This window comes from Typopeltis vanoorti, chromosome 8 (genome assembly GCF_054136105.1).
Source record: "Typopeltis vanoorti isolate ZY-2024b chromosome 8, IOZ_Tvanoo_1.0, whole genome shotgun sequence".
Classification (NCBI taxonomy): domain Eukaryota; kingdom Metazoa; phylum Arthropoda; class Arachnida; order Uropygi; family Thelyphonidae; genus Typopeltis; species Typopeltis vanoorti.
In genome coordinates, this window is record NC_143556.1 from 126,476,405 (window position 1) to 126,500,064 (window position 23,660).

The window sequence follows — 23,660 nt, forward strand, 5'->3', positions numbered from 1 at the left end:
CTCTAACTTTTTTACAGCACTCTTTCCTCCCTTCCTAAGCTTCTTTAACAACCTCCAGAATATTTTGCCACCTTCTTGATATTTATTTTCCATGTTCTTTCCAAAGTCCTCCCATGACTTTTGTTTAGCTTTCTTACATTTGTCTCTGTATTCTCTAAGAGCACAAGCTGCCTTATTTGCCAGGAACTTTCGATATGCTTTCTTCTTTTCCTTCACTGCCTCTTTAACTTCCTGTGTCCACCATGGAGTTTTAATTTTTCTATCCTTGCAGACAACTTCACCACATGCCTCTTCACCACAAGCTTTGAAAAAAAAATTAATCATGGTTTTTTTTTTTCTTCAAGACTTGCCACTGAATCTCCAAGTTTTAGTTCCTGTTCTCAAACTCTTTCATTTTTTCTTCAATAATCTTTGTGTATTTTAATCTACAGTTCACATCTGAGAGCTGCTCAACTTTTTTTGCTTTAAAACTTTCTTGCATGTTATTCTTTTCAATATGAAATTCAATTTTATCCTGCTCGAGACTAAATAGTGATCACTTCCAATTTCAAATCCTCTGTACACTCTGGTGTCGTGCACTAGGGAGAAAACATCACTATCAACAATAACACAGTCAATGAGACTTTTCTTATTCCTTGCCTCTTCTCTCCATGTGAATTTATGCACATTTTTAGGTTGGAACATGGTGTTAGTAATAACCAGTCCATGTCCTGAGCAGAAATCCAACACGTATTTGCCATTATTAGCTTTGCTCTTTTCTCCAAATTTTCCCAAAACATTTTTTTGTATGTCTGACAATCACTTCCTACTCTGCTATTTAGATCCACAAGAAGGACCAACTTTTCCTTTTTCATTGTGTCAGTAGCTTTCTCTAGAGCCTTAAAAAATTCCTCCACTTCTACCTTAGTAGAACCTTCTGTGGGACTATAGGCACACATAAGTCTCATTGTCTCTTTCCCCATTCTGATATTTGCCCACATCACTCTACTTGAGACTGCCTGCCATTCAAGAAGATTAGCCTTGTATTTACTGTTGAATACTATGGCTACTCCTTCCTTTCCTTGATTGTCATTGCCTGAATATAACATTTTGTATTTATTGCTCAAAAAGATCTTGCCACTTTTTGTCTTTTTTGTTTCAGTTACCCCTATTATGTTGTTCTGATACTTATCTAATTCCTCCGCTAGCTCCATTTCTTTGCCATTCAGGCTGCTTATGTTGATAGTACCGATCTTTAACTCTGGTGATGTTGAGTTGGGGTATGCTTTCAGAATTGTTCCAGTAGCTGACTTTTCGCTGTTCGCCCTGGTTCCCTGGAAAAAACAACGGGGGCCTTGTTTAACCTGGCGACGCCCCAGCCGGCATGAAATTTTGTCATGTTGTACCATCAATTTATAATTTGGATTAAGCCAATAAGAATTACAATTTGGTCGGCTAAATCCCAAATTGCCAGCCCATCCTCATTCATTCAGTATCTAGGTAGATACCCAACAAGGTGCACCATGAGAAAGTGAGGATTGGACATTAGGTCAGAAGCTCTGGTTGGTTCTCCGCATTCCTTTAAAGGCTATGTGGAGGTCTCCTCTCAGTTATACAGCTTTGACCCTTAAGCACCCCCTTTAGTCACCTATAATGCATACCTGTTAAGCACCCATTGGGGTAACTCCCCTATCCATCATCAGATCTGTAGCAACATCCCATATAACTTCATTCTATTAGCTTAGCCTCCACTTTATACCAGATAGCCACAAACTCACCACTACATCAAATGTTGTTGTTATTATTATTACTGTTTTCCTGAGTTTGTACCCTAAATGGACTCAAATCATTTGATATCATTAGTAATATCCGCTCCATCTATTCTGTCCTTCCTAAAAATACACAATTAACACTTGATTCCAGTTACATCTGACTCTGAGAGCGAAGTTTCACTAGCCAACAATCACAACAAATTCAACCTTTTTGCTTCTTTTCCATCCCAAGACATACTCAAAAAGTCTGAACCCAAAGCATACAGGTTTGTCTCTTCACCAGATTCATAACCACATTCACTGACTCTTTTTTTTCTTTTTGAAGAGCTGCAAGTGGATGGAATAAAAGAGTAAGTAAGAAGAGAAGCAGGTTCAGTTTGTTTGCAGTTACACAGTAAAAGGATGTTAGGCAGCTGCTGCTCTTGTATTAACAACTGCAACAGAAAGTGGAGGAATGATGGTTGCCAATTCACTAAAGCAATGATCATGGAAGTAAAGTACCCGTAGAATAGACATAGTACTCAAACATCACATCTGTGAGCTGGAGATTGAAGTGAATCTGTACATGAGGGATCATCTATGAGCTAAATGCTTGCCTCTGAACAGCATCAAGGATTTTAAGAGAAGTTTTAGGTGCACCATCCCAAAACATGTGAACAATATTCTAAGCATAATCAAGAGTTGGTTGGGTGTAAAACAGCATCTTGAACAAAAGAGAATGCCTATTTTTTCGGATGCTGAGGAGACTATCGATGTCATGTGCTTATGCCATGAGAAAGAGTGGAGGTAAATGTTAGTACAAAGAGAGATATGATCATGTCTGTTGATTTGTGTATTATTGAGGATAAGGCTAAACAAACTGCCATTCTTTGGTCTCCCTCCCACCCTCTGTAACTAGGTAACCAGCTTTTGCTCACTGGTTATTCTCTGTGAGTCACGGTAGATGGCTCCTTCTCTTTGAGCTTTGTTGCCAATGCTGGAGTGCCTTAAGGCTGTCATATCACTTACTCTCTTTTTTTTGTACATAATGACCTATTCACAATCACCACTAATCCTGTCCAAAGTGCTTTACAGATGAAAACAGCAATTAATAATAATTGAAATTTCTGCTGCTTGCATCTTCTACAAATATTCCCATAGCCACCATGCATACGAACTGGCATCAATAATTCCTCCACCCTGTTAAATCAACTGAAACATGTGCAGCAGCAGCTATTCAACATTTCTTCACATCTCTCAAACACAGAACAAATTTCTCCTCCTTTTCATTCATCCCTTCTACTGCTGCCTTCTGGATTGGCATTTGATCTTATGCGTTTCCCAATGAATAAAATTCACACTCTTCAAATTAAATATGAATAAGATCCTTGCCCAGCCACACAGTACTACCATACTACACACTGCCCTGGGATTTTCATAAAAACTACCCCAACACATCTGTTTTTCCTATTTTATATGCACTTTTTTATTGAATAACAATTTTTCCTCACCTAACACCAAATTCACTTAAGTGTAATCAAATCATGTGCAATTATAGCTATTTCTTTCTTTTGCTCTCTCTTACATACACACAAAAAAACGGATTCACAATCTCGACTCTTTTGCCCTTTTTTTTTCTTTTTTCCCTGGTGTGAGACCATACTGATTTTATTGAGATGTTCCATGCTTGGTCTCTGGAGAAGGGTTACTTAATTATCTAACCCTTACCTCACCTAATGAAGAAATATTCTTTTTGCTAATTTACAGCATTTAATTACTCTCAACGAACCTATTACTTTCAATGTTATCAGTTAATGTTTCTTCATACAGGAATTTTATTTTTTTCAACAATAACAATAAAAAAAAATCTATAAAAAGGAAGGTTAGGGATTCACATATAAATATCCTATTTACTTTTCTGTTCTTTATCTCTACTATCTCTCTCTCTCTCTCTCTCTCTATTATTCTAAGCAACAGCTGTTTAATACTTTTAACCTCTGCAAATACTTATCACTACACATAATGAAACTTAAGTCAACATGTGTACAGTCAGTTAACAATAAAAGCACATAACACCAATGTGCAACAAAATAATACTACCAGAAGACAAAATTATATACAATTTTAGCATTTCTGCTCAGCTCTTAAAGGATTATAAAGCTTGTATGAAAAAAAATTAAATTCAGACCATGAGTTATATCCTAATATACAAAATGTGCAATACTGTAAAATATGACCATAATAAATAAATTACAATTATGTGAGAATTTTATAGTCATCACATCAACTAGCTGAATAATATTGTTCCTAAAACACTGATGCTTAAAGCAAGTATCACAATGGCATGTTAATTCTTTTGTTACTCAAATGAATGCTGTTGCTTTCTCAGGTATTTATCTCAAAGAACTCAGGAAAACTTTCATTATAGTGAAATGTTTTTCTGGTTACTATAGGTTCACGATAATGAGTATCTACTGTATTTCTTTATTATAAAACAAATTCCTGACAAGTGATATTTCTATCTGACTGCTGAAAAAAAAAAAAAAACTTATACAGTCCTAAATATCAGTGTTACACAACAGTCCTAATGCAAGTATACAGCTGACCCTTGAAGAACGCAGGTTTAAACTGCTGGATCCATTTACACACGGTTTTTAATAAATAAATATACTGAAAAAAATACTGGAGATTTGCGACAATTTGAAAAAACACACAGACGACTGCGTAGCTTAGAAATATAGAAAAAATTAGGTATGTAACGAATGCATACAACATATGTAGACACTAGTCTATTTTATCATTTACTAAAATAGCCCCAGATCTATTATAAAAAGTTAAAATTTATTAAAACTTACACACACAAACACTTACAGATCATATTGCAGTTGAGAGAAATGTAAACAAATGTAAAGATGCAGTGTTAAATGATAACTGCATGGAATTAACTGCTATTAGTTAATTACTTAAATTAATTAGAATAAAATAAAAATTTTATGATTCATTCATTAGTGTATAGGATAGGCTAACATGAAGCAATTGCATTGATTGCACTAGACTATCATGAAGCAAGCATACTGCTGCTGCTTCGTAATCAATGCATGAATCCTTATATCTGTATATAAACATGAATAATTTCTTTTTCACATTATCTTTTCATTTTTGATGTCTAGTAGACATCTAGTGTTTTGTATCATATAAGACAATACTGATGCAGGTAGTGACAGACGATTCATCTTGTAAACAGATGATGTAAACTTATGGTATCGGTAAATTCAGTACGGTACTGTAATGTATTTTCACTTCCTTATGATTTTGTTTAATAACATTTTTTCTCTTCTCTAGCTTACTTTATTGTAAGAATATAGCGCATATATAAATACATACACACACACACACACACACACACACACACACACACACACACACACACACACACACACACACACACACACACCATATAAAATATGTATTAATTGACTGTTTATGTTATCAGTAAGGTTATTAGTCAAGTTTTTGGGGAGTCAAAAGTCATACATGGATTTTAAAGTCCAAAAATAGTCATTTTTCAATCTAATTTCTTAAATAAGTTATTTTCAGATAAGAAAGGGAAAGAGATATTTTGAGATGCATAACTTACTTTAAGAGTCCAATGATAAAAGCATTGAATCTGTGGGTGCTGTCAGAAAGAGTATTCTCTGCATTCACTTGATTAAGCAAATCCTGAATTTCTCTCTTGTTCTCACCTAAAATAAAAACTTTTAAGGTAAGCAATTGACAGAAGAGTGAGCTACTAATATAATAAATTATAGTTTTTGTCCTTCAAATTATCACTTGAAATTGTGTGTGTGTGTGAGAGAGAGAGCACAGATGAAATGAACATTCACATACTACAGTTGCTCATGCCATGCAACCATAACATACTACTAGATAATTTATAGAGCAACAGAAAATGGAATGTGCACCCAATAAACACCACAAACACCAGGAATCATCCAAAATAGTCAAATCAGCAGGTTTCATAGTCTGCTTCCGTCGCCTCTCTACTTCTGTGTGTGCATGAGAGAGAGAGAGAGAGAGAGTAAAATAAAGTGTACAGAATTAAAAGAAGATGAAGAGAGTTAATAAGTATTTAAAAAGCATTGAGGAGAAGATCAGCAAATTACATAATCAAATTCCTAACATGTAAAGGATATTATGATAGAACTGCATAATGCAAGGTACATCGTACTAAGTGCTGATTAATTTTTGACAGTATATATTAGAACACAGACTGATAAATAAATAATTATTTATTGGCTTATTGCTGATATTTCGCTGGTATTATAACCAGAATCTTCAGAGCACAAAACACATTTTGTCACAGTGCACGATGGTGTTATAATGGGACTAGTTTGAACAATTGCAGCAACAACACAAAGACTAAAATCCTAATTAAGTGCCCTCTGTGTTGTTAAAAACAGAGAGAAAGCACGTACTAGTTATGTCTTAAGATGCCTGTCTCCCAAATCTTAGGCAAATTTATACAGCCATACTTGAGGTTCGGAGAATGTTTCAAGGCTTCTGTTACTTCTAAGAATAGTCTCTCTGACTTGTAAAAGCTTCTGTGCAGTACTTTTGTTCTCTTCCAGTTGATCCTGTGTGCAGGGGATATCCAAAGCATGGTCTGCTAGACCCGACTTGCCATAGTGATAGTGCTAGATGTATTTTTTTTGTGTTCACTGACGCAGATGTCCATAGTTCTTCCTCTTTGACCGTAGTAAGCTTGATCACATGAACAGGGTACCTCGTAGACTCCTAAATGTGATAAAAGAGAGATGATATCCTTGGGTGAACAGATGAGAGTTGCCAATTTGACACACGGTCTAAATATGGTGTGTAGTTTATGTTTATTGAGCACTCTAGATATCTTTTCCCGATGTGCCTTTAATGTATGGGATGGCAACTGTTTTGTTGTAATTCTCCATGGTGGATAGTGGAGGGGTTTCCTGGGAGCATTTATTATTTTGTCTATCTTATGGGGATTATAGCCATTGGCTAAGAAGGTGTGGCATAAGTGAGCCACTTCAGCAGTAAAAGCATTGTCATTGGAACAAATTGCTCTCTCACTCTGTGGGTTAGTGTTTTAAGGATACCATACTGCTGAGATGAGTGATGGTGTGATTGTTTGTGTAAATATCTTCCTGTATGTGTGGGTTTTCTATAAACTGAGAATGATATGGAACCACCGGGAAGACATGATTAGTGTATCCGGGAAGGGAAGACAGTCATTAGCTTCCAGTTCCATTGTAAAGTGGATTTTTGGGTGTTGGCTATTTAAATGCGCTAAGAATGTATCCAATGTGACTGGGCCATGTGAGCAAATAGCAAACACATCATCAACATAGCAAAGCCCAAGCGTTGGTTTGAGAATGGCTGTATTGATAGCTAGCTTTTCCAGGTGTTCTATGTAGAAGCTGACTAAGGGGGGGAGCCCATAGCTATCCTATATAATTCTTTGTATATTTTCCCTTTCCATGTGAAATAACCTGCATTATTGTGAATTTAAATAGTTCAAAAATATCAGGGGAAAAGCATGACTTTAGCAGGGTTTCAAATGTACCACTAATTGAAATGATAGGAAGGAAGAGTTTCCAATCTGGTTTATTTTTAATTAAAAAAACAACAAAAAAACTTATGAACAATTAATAGTGATCACTTCCCAAAACCTGGACACTAGCATGCAGTCTGCAGTTGAGGTTCAGATGATTTTGTAGCGTTTCACATGTTTCATGGAAAATATGATCAAATTTAAACTTGTGGAATGAAGAGGTTCTACTGGTTCGAGGAAAGTGTATAGACTGAATTTACTAAGAATCCTTGCTATTCATTCCAAGATTCCTTGGAACAGATTGTAGTCTGATAAAAGGATCATAATTATAAATAATTTTTTTGAATGGTAGTTTTGTTGTATTCATTACATATCAGATTGCTTTTAATTTTCAGTTTATCTAACAAAAGGGAATCCAGAAGAGCAGATCTTATGAGGACTATATATACAAGACTCTTGATAATATCCATTTTCTAGGTGATGAATGATGGTGAGAGGAAAAGTGAATGTATCTGCCAATAAAGGTTGGCTTCTGATAAACTGAAAATTCAACATGACTTGTGGGATTGCAAATTATTAAAGTAGCCAAAACAGGGTAGTTGGTGATTGGATTCATGTTCAATACTGAACTTGATACAGGAGTACAAGGAGTTTATTTTCTCTAGGAACTGAAGTAATTCTGACTCAGAGCAGGACCAGACCGCAAATATATCAACAAAACATAACCATATATGAGGTTGAGGAAATATAGTGTCAAAGAGTTATTTTTCTAGGTGCTCCATAAAATAATCAGCTAAGGCTGGTGGGATAGGACTACCCATTGCTGTTACTTCTATTTCTCAGAACAACTTATTATGCCATAAAAAATAGCTACATTGATGGTGAATTTAAACAGGCTAACGAAATGTCTTCTGCGAAATCAGACTGTAAAAAACTGATGAGTCTCTTGTAGCGGTATGTTGATGAATAGGGAGACCATATCAAAAGAAACCATTATCTTGTTATTAGACAGATATAGATCTTTTATTTTTTCTATAAAGTCAAGACTGTTTTTAATATAATAGTTGGTGTGGCCAGTGAAATTCCAAAGATGATGAGAGAGATGTTGTGCAAGATAGTAAAGCAGGAGAGTCAATAGTCCACTATTGAGTGTAGCGGGTTGATATCATTATGTATTTTAAGAAGACTATCATGAATTCATAACCCTCTCAAGAGTAGTGGTATTCAACAATTGATGCTGTTTAATAATGTATTTAATTTATTGATTTGACTTATTGTTGAATCATCTGATAACACTGTAGATTGACCTATCTCTTAATAGGATATTAATATTATGATTATACTCGGTCAGCCTCTGTGATAACAATACTGGTGTTCAACTGTAAGAAGCGAACAGCCTGTACTTCTGAGAAGGATATATTTAAAGAAGGTGGTTTTGCTTTGTATAGAATTTGGGCAACCTCTAAAGAAGATATTGATTGGTTCAGCTAGGAAGGTATGTGGTGAAGTCATTGGCAAGGAGAGAAAAATAACAACACCATGGTGGACACATGAAGTTAAAGAAACAGTCCTGGAAAAGAAGAAGCATACCAAAAGTTCCTAACATAAGTCGGCAGATGTCCTAAAAGAATACAGAGCAAAATGTAAGAGTTAAGCTATGTGTAAAAGTAGCTAAACAAAAGTGATGTTAAGATATTGGAAAGAATATGGAAAATAAATATCAAGAAGGTGGCAAAATGTTCTGGAAACTATTAAAGAAGCTTAGAAATAGAGGAAAGAGTACTGTAAAAGGAATCAAAGATGAAAAAGGTGATGTGAAAACTGAAGATAATGATATTCTAGGTGTCTCGAGTAATAATCAGGTAACCAAAAAAGTTAGTGAAGTTTTTCATAATAAAAATTAAACAACTGCAGAAATTTTCATTTATTAAAATAAGCACCTTCACAATCTACAACTCTTTCCCAACACGATACAAGTTCATAAATTCCGCTTTTACAAAATATTTTAGAAGTAATTTGTCTTTAGAAGTAATAAACCTAGCAACCTCCACTTCAATCTCTGTTTTATTGCAGGACCATGTCACACGTGATTGTCTAGCACAAAAAAAAGAGGTGATAATCGCTTGGAGAAATGCCAAGAGAATATGGAGGATGAGAGAGTATCGCCCATCCAAAAGCACAAATCTTCTCACGGGTAATTTTTGTACCGTGAGGTTCTGTGTTGTCCTGTAAGAATAGCACTTTCTTCTGATTGTCAAGAGAATATGGAGGATGAGAGAGTATCGCTCATCCTAAAGCACAAATCTTCTCATGGGTAAGTTTTGCACCTTGAGGTTTTGTGTTGTCCTATAGCACTTTCTTCTGATTAAGTAGTCCTGGCTGTTTCTGAAGTAATGCATCCTGCACATGCTCAAGTTGCATGGAGTAGATCTTAGCTGTAATTGTTTGGCCTGCAGCGAGAAACTCATACTAAACAATACCAGCTCCAGTCCACCACACACAAAGCATAGTCTTCTGGAGATAAAGCAGTGCCTCTGAAGGGTACAGTACTGGATCATTTGGTGACAAACAATGATAAGTTCGCTTCCTGCTCTAGAGTGCAAGATCCATTTTTCACCACAAGTAAGTAATCCAAAAACACCTCATTTTTATGACTTACAGGAAATGAAGAACAAATTGATAGCCTTTGAAGAGTATTGTAATCTGATAACGCATGTGGGACAAATTTACTTAGCTTCCATGATTTTACCAGTTGATACAAGTGTAAACAAATTGGTTCACTACTCACGCTAAACAACTGTGAAAGTTCTTGACATGTTAATCTTGAATTATTTTCAACAGAAGCAATAATTCTTCATTATCAATAATGGAGGGCTTTCCTGAACATGATACATTTGATTCATCACCAAGAACAAATTTTTTAAACCATTTCGGCACAGTATTCTACCACCACATCTTTTCAAATACCACACATATCTTACGGGATGCTTCTGAAGCTTTCAAAGTTTAAATTCATAAAGCAAGCAAACAAACCCGAATTACAACAGGTTCAACTGACACTTTAAAAGGATTCAAAGTCACAGAAAAAGAGTATACATCAAGTTAGAGTGCACCGATTGCCTAACTTGTATCTGTCTTATGATGCACATAAAAAATTGTACTCTGCAAACCACTACAAAATAAAACAAGTCACTGCAGTGACCCCTACGAAAAATTGCACAAACTTTTCAGTTACATGGAACTTTGAAAGACTGCTAAACAAATCAAGCGGTGACAGAACCATACTAGAAAATTTTCAAGAGGAATGCAAATAGGATTACATATTAATACTTGAAGTAAAAAAAGCTGTCAAAAACTTGAAATGTAGAAAGGCAGCTGGAATAGATGATATTCAATCAAAAATCTTTAAGTATGGAGGTATAAAAGTTTTACAGTGGCTACTCTGCATAATTAATATTATTATTATTACGTGACACCTCCAAGAAGTACAAAGGCTCATTGAGGGAGAACACCTACTCTACAACTCTCCGTCTGCATTCAACAACTACACGAACCGCAACTACCATCATCATCAACGCCATCTGCTGCCAACTCACCACCAGTATTTTTTTACAGACAATCACAAACATCCATCTAATGTTGGGATTCGAACCTGCAGCCTTTTGGCTGGAGAGCAGATATGCTAATCACTCAGCCAACCAGGCCAGCTTAATTCAAAGATAATTCACAGAGCCTGGTCAGAAGGCAAATTCCCGATGAGTGGAGAAGAGCTCTCATAGCACCAATCTATAAAAAAGGAAATAAAGCTGAATGTGAGAAATATAGAGGAATTTCTCTACTAAACGTTCCAGGCAAGATTTATGCATGCATACTTGAAAAGAGGTTGAGAAAGATTGTGAAGAGAAATTTGGAAAAGAACAAGCTAGAATCAGGCCAAACAGAGGTTGTTGAGATCAGATTTTCACTTTAAGACAAATAGCAAGTGTGGAAATATGACAAGGATCTGTACTTAAGTTTTGTAGACCTGGAAAAGGCATACAACATGGCAAACAGAGAAAAGCTTTTCAAAACACTTCAATTATACAGAGCAATACATAGAAAAGAAGATCATCTACATTTAAGTTGTCAGTAGGCAGTTAGAATTGAAGAAAATACAGACAGATGGTTTCATATAAAATCAGGGGTAAGACAAAGGATGAACATTATCTCCAATTTTATTCATTATCTATATTGGTCACATTATGAAAGAAAGTGACATTAAACCTGATATTAGAACTGGAGATGTCAAAATTAGCTCTTTGCTTTATGTTGATGATGATGTACTCCTAAACACATCTAGTGCAAGTTTCCACGATTCTATAACTAAACTGAATAACAGCTGTAACAAATTTGGCATGAAAATCGGCAATAAAAAGAACAAAATTATGAACATAGGCATGAGCATAGACAACTTCAGATGCATTCTGATTGGAGATCATATAGAACAAGTAAAATATTTCAGCTATTGAGGCAGAGTTTTTAGTGACGAGGGCAAGTTGAATCTGGAAACAGACAGCTGAATATGTAAAGCTGGTATTGTGGATAGCCCAGCCAGCTGAATAAATTTATATGAAATAAGAGAGAAATTAGCCAAAACACCAAACTAGGCAGCAGACAGTGTTCAAACCAGTTTTAAGTTATGGATCTTATAGGTTAGAAATAAAGCACTTGTTCAAAGACTAGAGACCACATATACGAGGGGTTCTAAGTAAAATCAGGGGAGTGATTTGATGGCATCAATGGCACAATCATAAATTAAGATACTAGAAAGGAAATTGAAGTTTCTAAGGCCACTTAAATAGAATGGGTTAGGAAAGGTTACCAAAAAAGGTGTTTGATGCCAAGATGGCAGGAAAGAGACCAAGAGGAAGATCAAGGCCTAGATGGATTGATTCTGTCAGAAGTGGCTTAGAAGCACAAAATGTTAGATATGAGAATACTGGAGTGCTCACAAGTAATAGACTGATTTGGAGAAAAATTGTTGATAGGAGATTAATAATAATGTAAACTTAATCATGTAGTGCTGTCATAGTAACCTGAATACCCCTTGGGGATACATATCAGGAAATTGATGGTGATGATAGAATTTGGACAATCTTAAAATGTAATTTATTTGCTTTATCTGTGTAAATGCTTTGATATGTTTTTCCACATTTCCATGATTTGTAAGTAAGGTATAAGTCAAGGAGACAAGGCAAAATTGGGATCTTTAGATAAAATATCACTGATGGGTCATGAGATGATTGTCACAGAATCAAATTCTGCTAAGAAAGCTTGTCAATTTACTTTTCCACTGTGATATCCATGACAGTACATGGTTGCCCATGCAAAAAAGTGGATGTTGTGGGGAAATGATCACTCCGACATAAGATGCCATCAGTTCCTTAAACAGGGGAAAAGAGGGAATGTGAGCAGACGGTTAAGTCAAAGGTAATGAATGTTCAAGGAGAGATTATTGTCATCAAGCATATGCCCCACACCAATTCCTAAGATATCAGTCTGGGAACTACTCCAGAGTTTTGTGTCCATTGAAATGCTTCATTAACACCCCTACTGTTATGTCGTTACTTTCCGTATATTATACCTGTTTTACCTCTAAATAGCCCTCTTTCTAATCTACTGTTGTGCCTTTAAAATATTAATTCAGATCTATTTCCTCTTCGGATATTGGCAAAATTTTTATTATGCTGCGCAGCCTATATCCTATAACAGAAGAGACTCTTGTTCAGGGAAACAATTCTAAATTCAAAAGGGATACACACAATAATTAATCTTACGCTAGCACTGGGCAGATTCAGTTAGCAGTCGTGACCTGAATCTCACTTGAGCAATAATATCTAATTCCTTCCCGCCAAAAGGTTCTATTTCATAAGTGGTGGTTTGAATTCATAATCAGGCATAAACTCAGGTATAAGGTACAAAACATGTTTATTGGAAAAGCATAAAACATTTACAGTTAAGAAAATTCAGATACTCAATAGAACATAACTCACTCTATGTTAAGGTTCATACTAAATCACAACAATGAATTTGAGTAAGCTAAATCCTTCAATTACGAAAGGATAAGATTAAGTGTAAGCATAACACTACCAGGATATAATTCCTTTCACAAGTTATTCACAGAACATGCATTGAACACTCTTATTAATACTCTATCTATAACCATAACAATTCTAAATTTCATTTTGTCAAGCCTAGACATTCTCAATCAAAATACTGCCTATCAACAATTCTTCTTTGTTCCACGTAGTCTTAACTAACCCAATCAAATTCTCACTTAAAAGTTCTCTATTAGTGTCCTTTAGTTTACAGTATACACAAATTTCTTATTCTTCTAAGCGATTTTTAACATAGAATGAAAATCTTTACATTACCAGATCCTCTCAGATTTCATGCCGCCATCTCATGCAGATCTGGATTACCTTACTGTGTATTTATCGGCTGTCTTTGCACCTGGTGATGCACTACGCTTTTCTTTGAATCTTTTCTGAACTGTGGAGTGCTGTCTATTGCTCCGCAGGAAACTTTCTCCGTTCCGATGGAACATTCTGCTAAGGCTCAAGTCCGTCATATCGCGATCAGCTCCGCTTGGAAATCTTCAAGCATTCTCAAGAAAAGAGCCTGCCGTCCGTCATCACTGTAGTCGATCCACCCCTCTCTCACGAATCCCCCGACAAACCTCCTAAAACTGGAATCCAGAAACCAAAGAAGAAAAAAGCGCTGTAATATCTCACGCATCGTCTTTTATTCACCCTATCAGGCACCCTCTATTCGATGTGGTTTTTACCTACGAACCCCATTGTTCATACCCTTTGGGTGATCCTACACTCTCCCTAATCTGTTAGGTTTACCCTCTTCCAGGTAGTCATTCTGACGTCACTTTCCGCGTAGGTACAGCCTCCACCGCTACGCTCGACTCGTACAGATTATACACGATTATTCTGGATTACTACTTATAATCTTTCTTGAAATTTCGTAATGTACTAGACAGCTTAGTGGGATTTACAAATAACTAATTCCCTTACATAAATCTTCCTATTCTGACACAAAATTCTCTGCTTCTCATTTCAGTTATAGAGGAACAAATTTCAATATATGGCACATATGGACTACACATTATCACATAACATAAAGAAATTTCTCATAATTATTAGCTGATGTGCAGGTATCTCCTTAATTAGTAATATTTATCATGTTAAATCCTGAATAAAGAATTTACTTGTAAAGTTCTCCATTCAGGATCTAACACTACCAGCCGAGGTGGATAAATAGTGAGATCAAATTGCACTTCTTATTCATGTTATTCAATGGGTGTTACAGAATCGTATCCAGATTTAGCTGGACGTCTGCAGATGTCCTGGCCGGTTGTGAGGTTAAAAGTAAGAGGGGGGAGATTGTAACTACAATACATCATCAAGGTCATCCTGAGAGATATCTACAGCATGTCAGATGTCACTAGACTTCAAGATTGCAGGCAAAAGCACATTGATTTATGCTTCTTCAAGAAAACCTTGATATTGCCAATATCACAATGGAATCCCCAACACTTCCGTTGTCAAGATGTGTCAATTATTCATTTTTGGTGGTGACATGTGGTTTCCAGTATTGTGGGGTCTTATTTTTATTGGCATTGGATTTTTTTCTGAAGAATTGTAAACAGCCAATGTCCATCGTTTTTTCTTATTTTATTGTATCAAGATATCCTTGATTCTCTGCAGTGCATGTTCCATTATTTTTTTTTCACTAGTGAATTCTTATGTAGTGGGATCATTTTTTTTGCATGTCATCAGCAGTGAGCCCATATGCTCTAAAGAGACAGCATTCATATCATACTGTTCAGGAATTCTGCAGTTGTGAAAAGGCAGGACTAGCATGCAGGTTAATATCCCTGTTGACACTTTTTCCAGTTGCCTCCTCAGCATAGGAGTGTACCAGATGTTGTTGCTACTTTTGTGGTATATCATCTCCTTGTTTCTTGATAGGGATGCTCTGCACAGCACTAATTTTTGTATCTCCTTTTCCTTTGGTATTCCTCCTTCCTCTTTAGGCATGCTCAAGAGTAAGGTGGACAATCTCCCTCACAATCGGGGCATTTTTGGTGTTTTGTAATTACAGTCTTGGCTCTCATGATCATATCAGGCACAGATGGCAGAGCCATTAAGGCTGTTTGAGAATGACATACATTTGACACTTAAAACAGTGCAAAGGATTCAGGATGTAGTGCATAACTGGGAAGCTGTAAACACCTCTCAAAGAAAGTTTTCATAACTGCACTAGGATATTCCTAATGGGAACTAGGTGCATATCCCTACATAAGAAGATTCTCCTTATGGCTGTCACTTCTTAGTCCGATTCAGAGCAGATCTCCTCATCAAGAACATTGGGAGGTCAATCCAATATTAACAACATTAAACCTCTAGGAAATTTAGTTTTGTGTGGGGGGGGATGACTATGATTGATATTCCCCCATTGTACAAAGTAGTTTTTCAGAATGCATCGCTGTTGATGCTTCAATGTCTTCTGAATACAGTTTTTTTTTTTTTTTTTTTTGACTAATTCTGGAGATCCTGCCAACCCTTCCAAACCCTTCTGGATGAAGAAGGGTGACATTTTTCCAAGTGGATGTTCTCCTTGTGAATGTAAGACTGAGAAAAGTGGTGTATTTGTTGCTGCCTCTGATATTTTTTAGTTCTTATTTTGGCTTTCTATTGATACAACAGTTTCTGAACATGGCTTGCTGATAAACTTCTTGATAAACAAAGAGGATGAAAAATTATAATTTTCATGAGGAAGTTGGTTCAGGACCAGAGCTTCACACCCACCAAAGAGCCACTAATGCTCTCTCCCTTCAGCAAATGATGACTGTGCTCAGGAATGAATGCCAGAGCTACCCTATATGCCATATTGATTTATAGTGAATGCCAGAGCTACCCTATATTCCACAGTTAAGCCTTTCCTGGACCATGAGGAAGAAGACAATGCAACACCATTGATCCTTGCAGGGAAGTCCATTAGCCAATTAATCCAGATTTGGCTATTCAGGACTGCATGTGTTGCCAAAGTAGTGCAAGATCACCCATGATCCTCTCCTCCCCCCCTTTCCAGAGGTTCACCATATGGTAAACACAGAGGTAAAGCATTGGATCCCAGTGATTGTGTAAGATAGAGTAGTAAAAAAAAAAAAAAAAAAAAAAGACCCAGGAGGGAGAAAAGCATAGAAAAAGAGTAAGGATGAAAAGGACTAGTACCATCACTCTGGGAGGGGGGGGGGGGGGGGCTCCACCTCAAACAAATACCTCAAATGGAAGATGTCTGAACAGCAAGATTGTATCTGGAGAGAAAATTTTCTGAAAATCTAATGTTTTCTCCAGAAAGGCTGACAATGTCTAAACTTGCCAGGATGTTTGATGATTCCATTCTATTGTTAAATCTTTAACTCCAATAAAGAGCCAAGAGGCTATTTTTTTTTTCGGTGACGTAAATTAAGTTAATTGGATAATAAATCCCCCATTATTTTAAAGCCGAACACGAAACTCGAAATCTAAGAGTTTCATGCCAAAGAACTTTCGGCGAGTTCAAGCATAAGTCAACACCTGGTAGTACAAACACTAGGGCAACTCGGAGCAAAGGTAGAGCAAGTTTCAATCACTGTCCTTAATATTTTCTCATAATGCAAAAACTCCTAGGAGATGTAATACTGTTTTACATTATGAGGAAGGTCATTACCCAGACCGGTTTCAACCTTTATTGAGGTCTCATCAGTGAGTAGGTAGACCTGGATAATACCAAGGTTGAAGTGAACCAAACTTACATACTTTACTATAAGTTCGGTTCACTTAAACCTTGGTATTATCCAGGTCTACCTACTCACTGATGAGACCTCAATAAAGGTTGAAACCGGTCTGGGTAGTGACCTTCCTCATAATGTAAAACAGTAATACATCTCCTAGGAGCTGCGTTTTACATTATGAGAAAATATTAAGGACAGTGATCGAAACTTGCTCCACCTTTGCTCCGAGTTGCCCTAGTGTTGTACTACCAGGTGTTGAATTACGCTTGGACTCGCCAAAAGTTCTTCGGCATGAAACTCTTAGATTTCGATCTTCGAGTTTCGTATTGGGCTTTAAAATAATGAGGGATTTATTATCCCCTTATCTTTAAGCCCCAAAAATCCACAAAGCAAAGGTACCCCATAGGGGTATCTCTAGTTTGTGGATTTTTAGGGCTCCAATAAATTCTAAATGGTGTTTTCAAGTAAGAGATTTTTTTAAATCTAGCCAAGAACTAACTTTTTTTTTAACAATTGGTGCACCAAATGACATCCGAGTGTAAAGCAGTGCAGTGTCATCACTGGGAGGTCAATTCATCATCAAATCACCTTTAATATTGACTCAGCCATTTGGAAATGCCAAATTCTATAATATAAACATTGTCACCTGAGAGTCCTTTCTAAATGCTGTTTTAGTATGTCTACCTATCTGTTTCACCAGATTTCAAACAACAACATTTAGTAATATGCTGCTTTATAAGCAGCATATTACTGCCATTATAAAGCTGATATGTTGAATTATGCAATTTACACCGAACTCAAATATACAAAAACAATGCCAAAACATATAAACAAATTCACCTTGAATGTAATTAACAAGTGAGTAATATGGAAAAGATTCATAATATAGCTAAAGTTCCATGATACCGTCTCAAAATATTTCTGAAGCAAGATGTTTTGGATAACACCTTATTAGTGATCAAAAATAAATGTTAATGGCATGTTATTGTTTTCACAGATACCCAAAAAATGCTTACCTTGTTGAATAGATGCTTCAGCAACTCTCCATGGTGTATTAGGAAGTGGACCAAAAAAATCCTTGAACTGTAGGTAACAAGCCATCAGAAAGGAGAGCATAAATAGCAGGACATAAGAAAGTTAATATTTTTTGTCCAACTGTTGGTGTTAGGATGTTATTTCCCAGACGCACCTAAGGAGAGAGAAAAAAGTAACTATAGTAATAAAAATTCCTAGCAATATAATTATAAAGAATTCTGTAAGTTCTACTACTTTCCCAATTATGAAAATAATTAATTTTGACCACTTTGATTTCATATCCATGACTACAGCTTGATTTTCTGCAATTGTACCAGCCTAACAATGATGTCATCTTCCTTAGTGAATCTAATGTCCACAACTCCAACCATCCCTTTTAACCATTTCCACTGACAAAGCAGAGAAGTTGAAGCATGTAATGAAGTAAATTCCATAATGTTGTCTCAAAATGTTTCCTGTATATTACTGATCTAATGCAAATTGTTAACAGAATATCCACAATAATCATTTCCCCTTTACTCAAATTTGTACTCTACTCAGATATGCTGTTAAGGTGACCTCTTGCTAATTCAGTTGATTATTTCATAAAAGTTTAATTTCTTGTGGAATGCCCTTCCTTCAGCCATTCATAATCTCATATCCTTTGGCACTAGAACGTTGCAAATAGGAAATTTTGTGTAACTTTTACTCTCTTTCCATGATTTCACTACTGTTTCCACTCTTCAGATCCAAACATTCTCTATGACCATGTACCAGAAATTATCAAAGTTAGAGTGAGGACATTCATTTCCTGCCCAATATCAAGGTATGGTTTTATGAGGAAAGCAACAGAGTGGTCCAAGAAGGAAAAACCAATATATCATAAGAGGCTTAAGACAAACACTACAGCTTTTACATTTACAGCCTAAAAATCTGCAATACCTGAAAAACAATAATTACAAGACTAAATCAGAATTTTTTGCAATTCTGAGTATTTTAAAATTAAAAGGGTGCTCTGTTTCTCACTTTTTCTAGCCTATCCTGAAAACTATAGATTGAATCCAAAAGCCTGATTTTTTTGTCTCTTATGTATACATGTAGTGAAATATGTATGTCCAAAAACCACCTTAACTGGCAACTTTCTTCTATTAAAAATAGTGCTCAAAGTCATTAAAAACAGCTGATTTTATAATCCACTTGATATCTGATGATAAAGAAAATTGGCCTCATTCTGTTATCATCACTTCAACTTACACAACCTTTTGAAAATGAAGAAACAACCCTTTTTTTTTGTTGCCCTTTTCAGCACATTTTAGTACATCAACTTATTAAGACATTATTCTTTTAGAATCTCCTGACTGGAGTGAAGCTAGAAAATACATGATAGTTTTTAAAGATTTAAGCAGTTACCTTAAATCTTGCAGACTCATATCCTCCATATACCACTTTTTTAATATCATCACCATTAATGCAAAAGCAGAAAAAACATTAAAAAAACAAACTTTTTACTTTTATAGTAATTTAGCAAAGCAGGCAATGTAATTTCATATTGCTAGGGTTTCAAAAGAACAGGTGAACAGCAGTTTGAAGTGCATATATTTCTTTTTCCCTATTTTATTATTATTAAGAGGGACCTCCAGGGAGTCAGGGACCCTTTTCACTCACAACATCCAATGATAATCCATTCCAATCACACACACCACCCTATGAGAGAAATATCTAGTAATACCTTATCCCCTTCTTAGCGGCATTCATTCTCAGCTTCCAAGGATACCCAATTGTCCTTTCCCCATCCTCGATAAATTGAAAAATTCCATCAACTGAAATATCCTGTATGACCCTTTCAGAAGTTTGTAAGTCTCAATCATATCACCTCTCTTTGTCCTATTTGCTAGTGTCTGCAGCTACTAATTCTCAATCTGTTTTCATAATCAGTATTCCACAATCGTGATATCATTTTTAACACTCTCCTTTGCACTCTCTCCAATTTTTCAGAGTCACAACAGAAACCAGGTGACCAGACCTGTGCACAACAGTCCATGTGAGGTCTTGTCAAGAGGCAAAATGACATCCTTGTCGTTACATATGAACATTTGTTTCAGCATTGCAATTATCTTTTGAGTTGTATTTGCAATCTTTGCTACATGACTCCTGAACTTCAACTTCCTATCTATTAACACTCCAAGATCTCTAGTCTCATCAGTTTCTTCTAGCATAATCGCACCAATATAATATGACATTGAATATCTAATCATGTCAAAGTGAATGACTTTACACTTACTGACATCCGTTTTACCATGCCCACAATTCGAGCCTATTCAAATCATTCTGCAAGTACTGCATATCAGCAGTTCCTGATTACCCTTCCTATCTTTGTATCAACAGCAAATAGCTGTGTGTCGCTTGTCAAATCCTTCCCAATATCATTAATGTACAGATTGAATAACAGTGGACAAAGCACTGATCCTTGTGGTACACCACTGGTTACCTTAAATCTTGCACACTCACATCCTCCGTATACCACTTCTTTGATATCTATCAGTCAGTCATCCTCTTATCCACACTAATATTCTATAACCCAAACCAATATTCTCCAATTTAGTTCAATGATAACATTGATACAAAATTAATAACGGAAAAAACTCACGTACAAAGATTATTTCCGTTATTAATTTTGAATCCATATGTCTACTCACGGTATACCTCTTTTAAAACTCAATGGTAACATTGTTATAGGATGTGAGCAAGTTGCTAATACATGACCTTCCCTTAGTAAACCCATGTTGCTCGTTGCAAAGTAGAGATTCACTGTCAACCTATTTCTGAATTTGAGCCCTAACCAATTTTTCCAAAATCTTCACCACCACTCCTGAGATACTAATTGGTCTTTGAACCACCCTTGTGAAATGAAATTACCATACATTCTTTCCATTCCTGCAGAATCTTTCCTGTTCTGGGACTCATATTAAACAGCCAGCTGGGCTGAACACTCTTTTAACACACGTGCTGATATCCAATCAGTCCCTATTGCTGAATTCTTATTCGGTTTATGCAACAGCTCTAATACCTCATCCTCATATGCCCGAGTTTCTTCATCCAGTGAAGAGGTAGCAGTGAGCTCAATGTTGTGTACACCAGATTGATAGTATTTAACAAAATGGCACTCATTAGTTGAACAACCTCTTCTGCATCTGTAATTCTCACACCATCTGCATTTAGAAGAGTTATTCTTTCATATTCATTCTTTCTTTTACTTGCAGCATATCGATAGAATTCTAGTGGTTTTTTTTAGCACGCAGAACCAGTTTCTTTTCATACTCAGACTTTGATTTCCATACAACAGTTGCAACTATTCTAATAGTGATGCTTAAAACTTTTACAACAGAGATCATCCTAATTTTCCTTATGCACACAGTATTACTTCCACATCATCCTTTTCTAACGAATCTCTTGCTTAATAAGATTACACGTCCATTTGACTCCGAACCTACTTATTCTTTGAACTCTCGACACACACTGATATTGCATCATTTAAGTATTGCTTAAATGCTCCCCATGCACCGTCGACATTCTTCCCATTCAACAACCAATCCCATTCCATTGAACTCCGGATACTACTCGGTCATAATTTCCTACTTTGTAGTTCAGCATGTAATCTTTTCTGAATGAACATTCTTAAACTTAGTCACTTCCCAAGCGAGTATTTTAATTTATGTCTTTAACTAAAACACCCTCTGACACTATAATCAAATCTAACACTCTTTGACATCGAGTTCCTTCTGTCACAGGCTGCTTGAGGAAAGTTGTTCTGCAACAGCTCAATAAATGCATTTTCATTCTTCTCATGAGATGATACTGCTACACAATAATTAAAGTCTGACATTGTGATTACTCTTTTGTGCTCATCTTTTCTATTTGGTGATGCATTTCTTCATCACCAGCCACCGATCCACCAGGTCAGTAACAACACCCTACTATGTAATGTCACATGAAATACTGTTAGTAGTAGTACTACAATAATAACTCTAACTGGATTCAAGTCATCCAATATCATTAGCAGCATGCCTCCTCCTTTCCTATCCTTCCTAAAAATAGTGTACCCTTTACACTTGATACCAGATAGTATGTCTGATTCTGACAGCCAAGTCTCACTGCCTACAATCTGAGGTCCTAACATATTGACTAAGGCAACAAATTCTACCCCTTGGTTTCTGATACTCCTAGCATTCTTGTACAGACAATAATCTACCTGCATGTTCTTTTGAGTACTTTTGTCTGCGGTCAGCATGACATAGATTGACAACTCATAGATCTCTATTCTTCTTTAGTGCCTTATAGATGTAGACATCTTTGCACATGTTTGATAAGTCCAAACCAGACAAACACAAAAGTCAAAATCATTCTCTCCTCATCAACATTTCCACGACAAAGCCCATTCCCGTCAATAACATTGTCACTCTTACATTCACATTCTCACCATTCCTCCCTTTATAATTTAGTTTCCCTGACTCTATGTGTTAGGTTAGTTTACCAGTTATTAGTTTTTTTAGACTCCTGATAACAAACACATTCAGGTAGGCTGTCCCTCTAATCCAATCTTCCCTCAAACTCACTCCACACCCAAAAACTTGCATCTATTCTTCTACACAGCCTATGTGTTGAATTCTTTGCATCATAGCCCTTCTTCTTAATTCATTTTTATCATATTGAAGTCAAATACTGCCTATTTTCACTTTCTCACTCTTGCCTCTTCCAACAACCCTTTCATGTCCTCTCTCATACTGACCTTATCGCTAGTTAAGTCATTAGTATACCTACTACAATTACAATTTCATTTACTTTTCTCTTTCTGAATTGCTTCCTTTGTATTCTTAATTTTTGCTCCAGGAAAACTCAAAGTTATAACTCACTCATCAAATAGCATGTTTTATTATAGAGTCACCATACCAAATAACATCTTTCTTTTTACAAATAACGTCACTTCCTGATTTCCATTACTTTCTGACTCACCTGTGTCTGTGCTCATTTAAACACCTCTTGACTTTTTCTGATTCTCGTGTCATCTCTCTGCTTTCATTTTGCTATTTTGGAGATTAATTCATTTTCACTGACCTCCTCCACATCTCCAATAACCTTGTTAGCAGGGCTAGCCTTCTAACTAGCATTTTTGGTACTATTTTAAACTTATACTTATCGTTGAAATATCTTAATAAAAATATGTTATAAAATACTAAATACACTAAAGTCTACACTATTATACTATAAAACACTAATTTTCCAAGTAAAAAACACAATAAAACAGTCAATTTTAACCAATTTTGCATAACTAGGTAATCAAAATAACTGATGCTCACCAGTTTAATGCAATTTATTTGTCAAAAAAGGATATATGAGGGTTGTTTGAAAAGTTTGGTAGAAAAAAAAAAGTGTTTAACTTTGTGGTAAAAAAATAAGTTAAACACTTTTTTTTTTTTTTTTGAAAAAAAAAAATCATCTTTAT

At 35.9% G+C, this 23,660-nt stretch overlaps 1 protein-coding gene across 2 annotated transcripts in view; it reads right to left on the reverse strand.

Annotated features, from left to right (window-relative positions):
* Positions 1 to 5,367: 5,367 nt before the first annotated feature.
* The window catches only part of LOC150104338 (uncharacterized), a 248,033-nt gene continuing 229,740 nt past the window's right edge, over positions 5,368 to 23,660 (reverse strand). For both annotated transcript variants that reach the window (XM_090396303.1, XM_090396302.1), the window contains exons 7-8: positions 18,163 to 18,335; positions 5,368 to 5,473 (exon numbers count right to left, since the gene is read on the reverse strand). In XM_090396303.1, the coding sequence (XP_090252429.1) occupies positions 18,201 to 18,335 (135 nt within the window). In that variant the 3' untranslated portion in view covers positions 5,368 to 5,473; positions 18,163 to 18,200. The remainder of the gene's footprint in view (positions 5,474 to 18,162; positions 18,336 to 23,660) is intronic.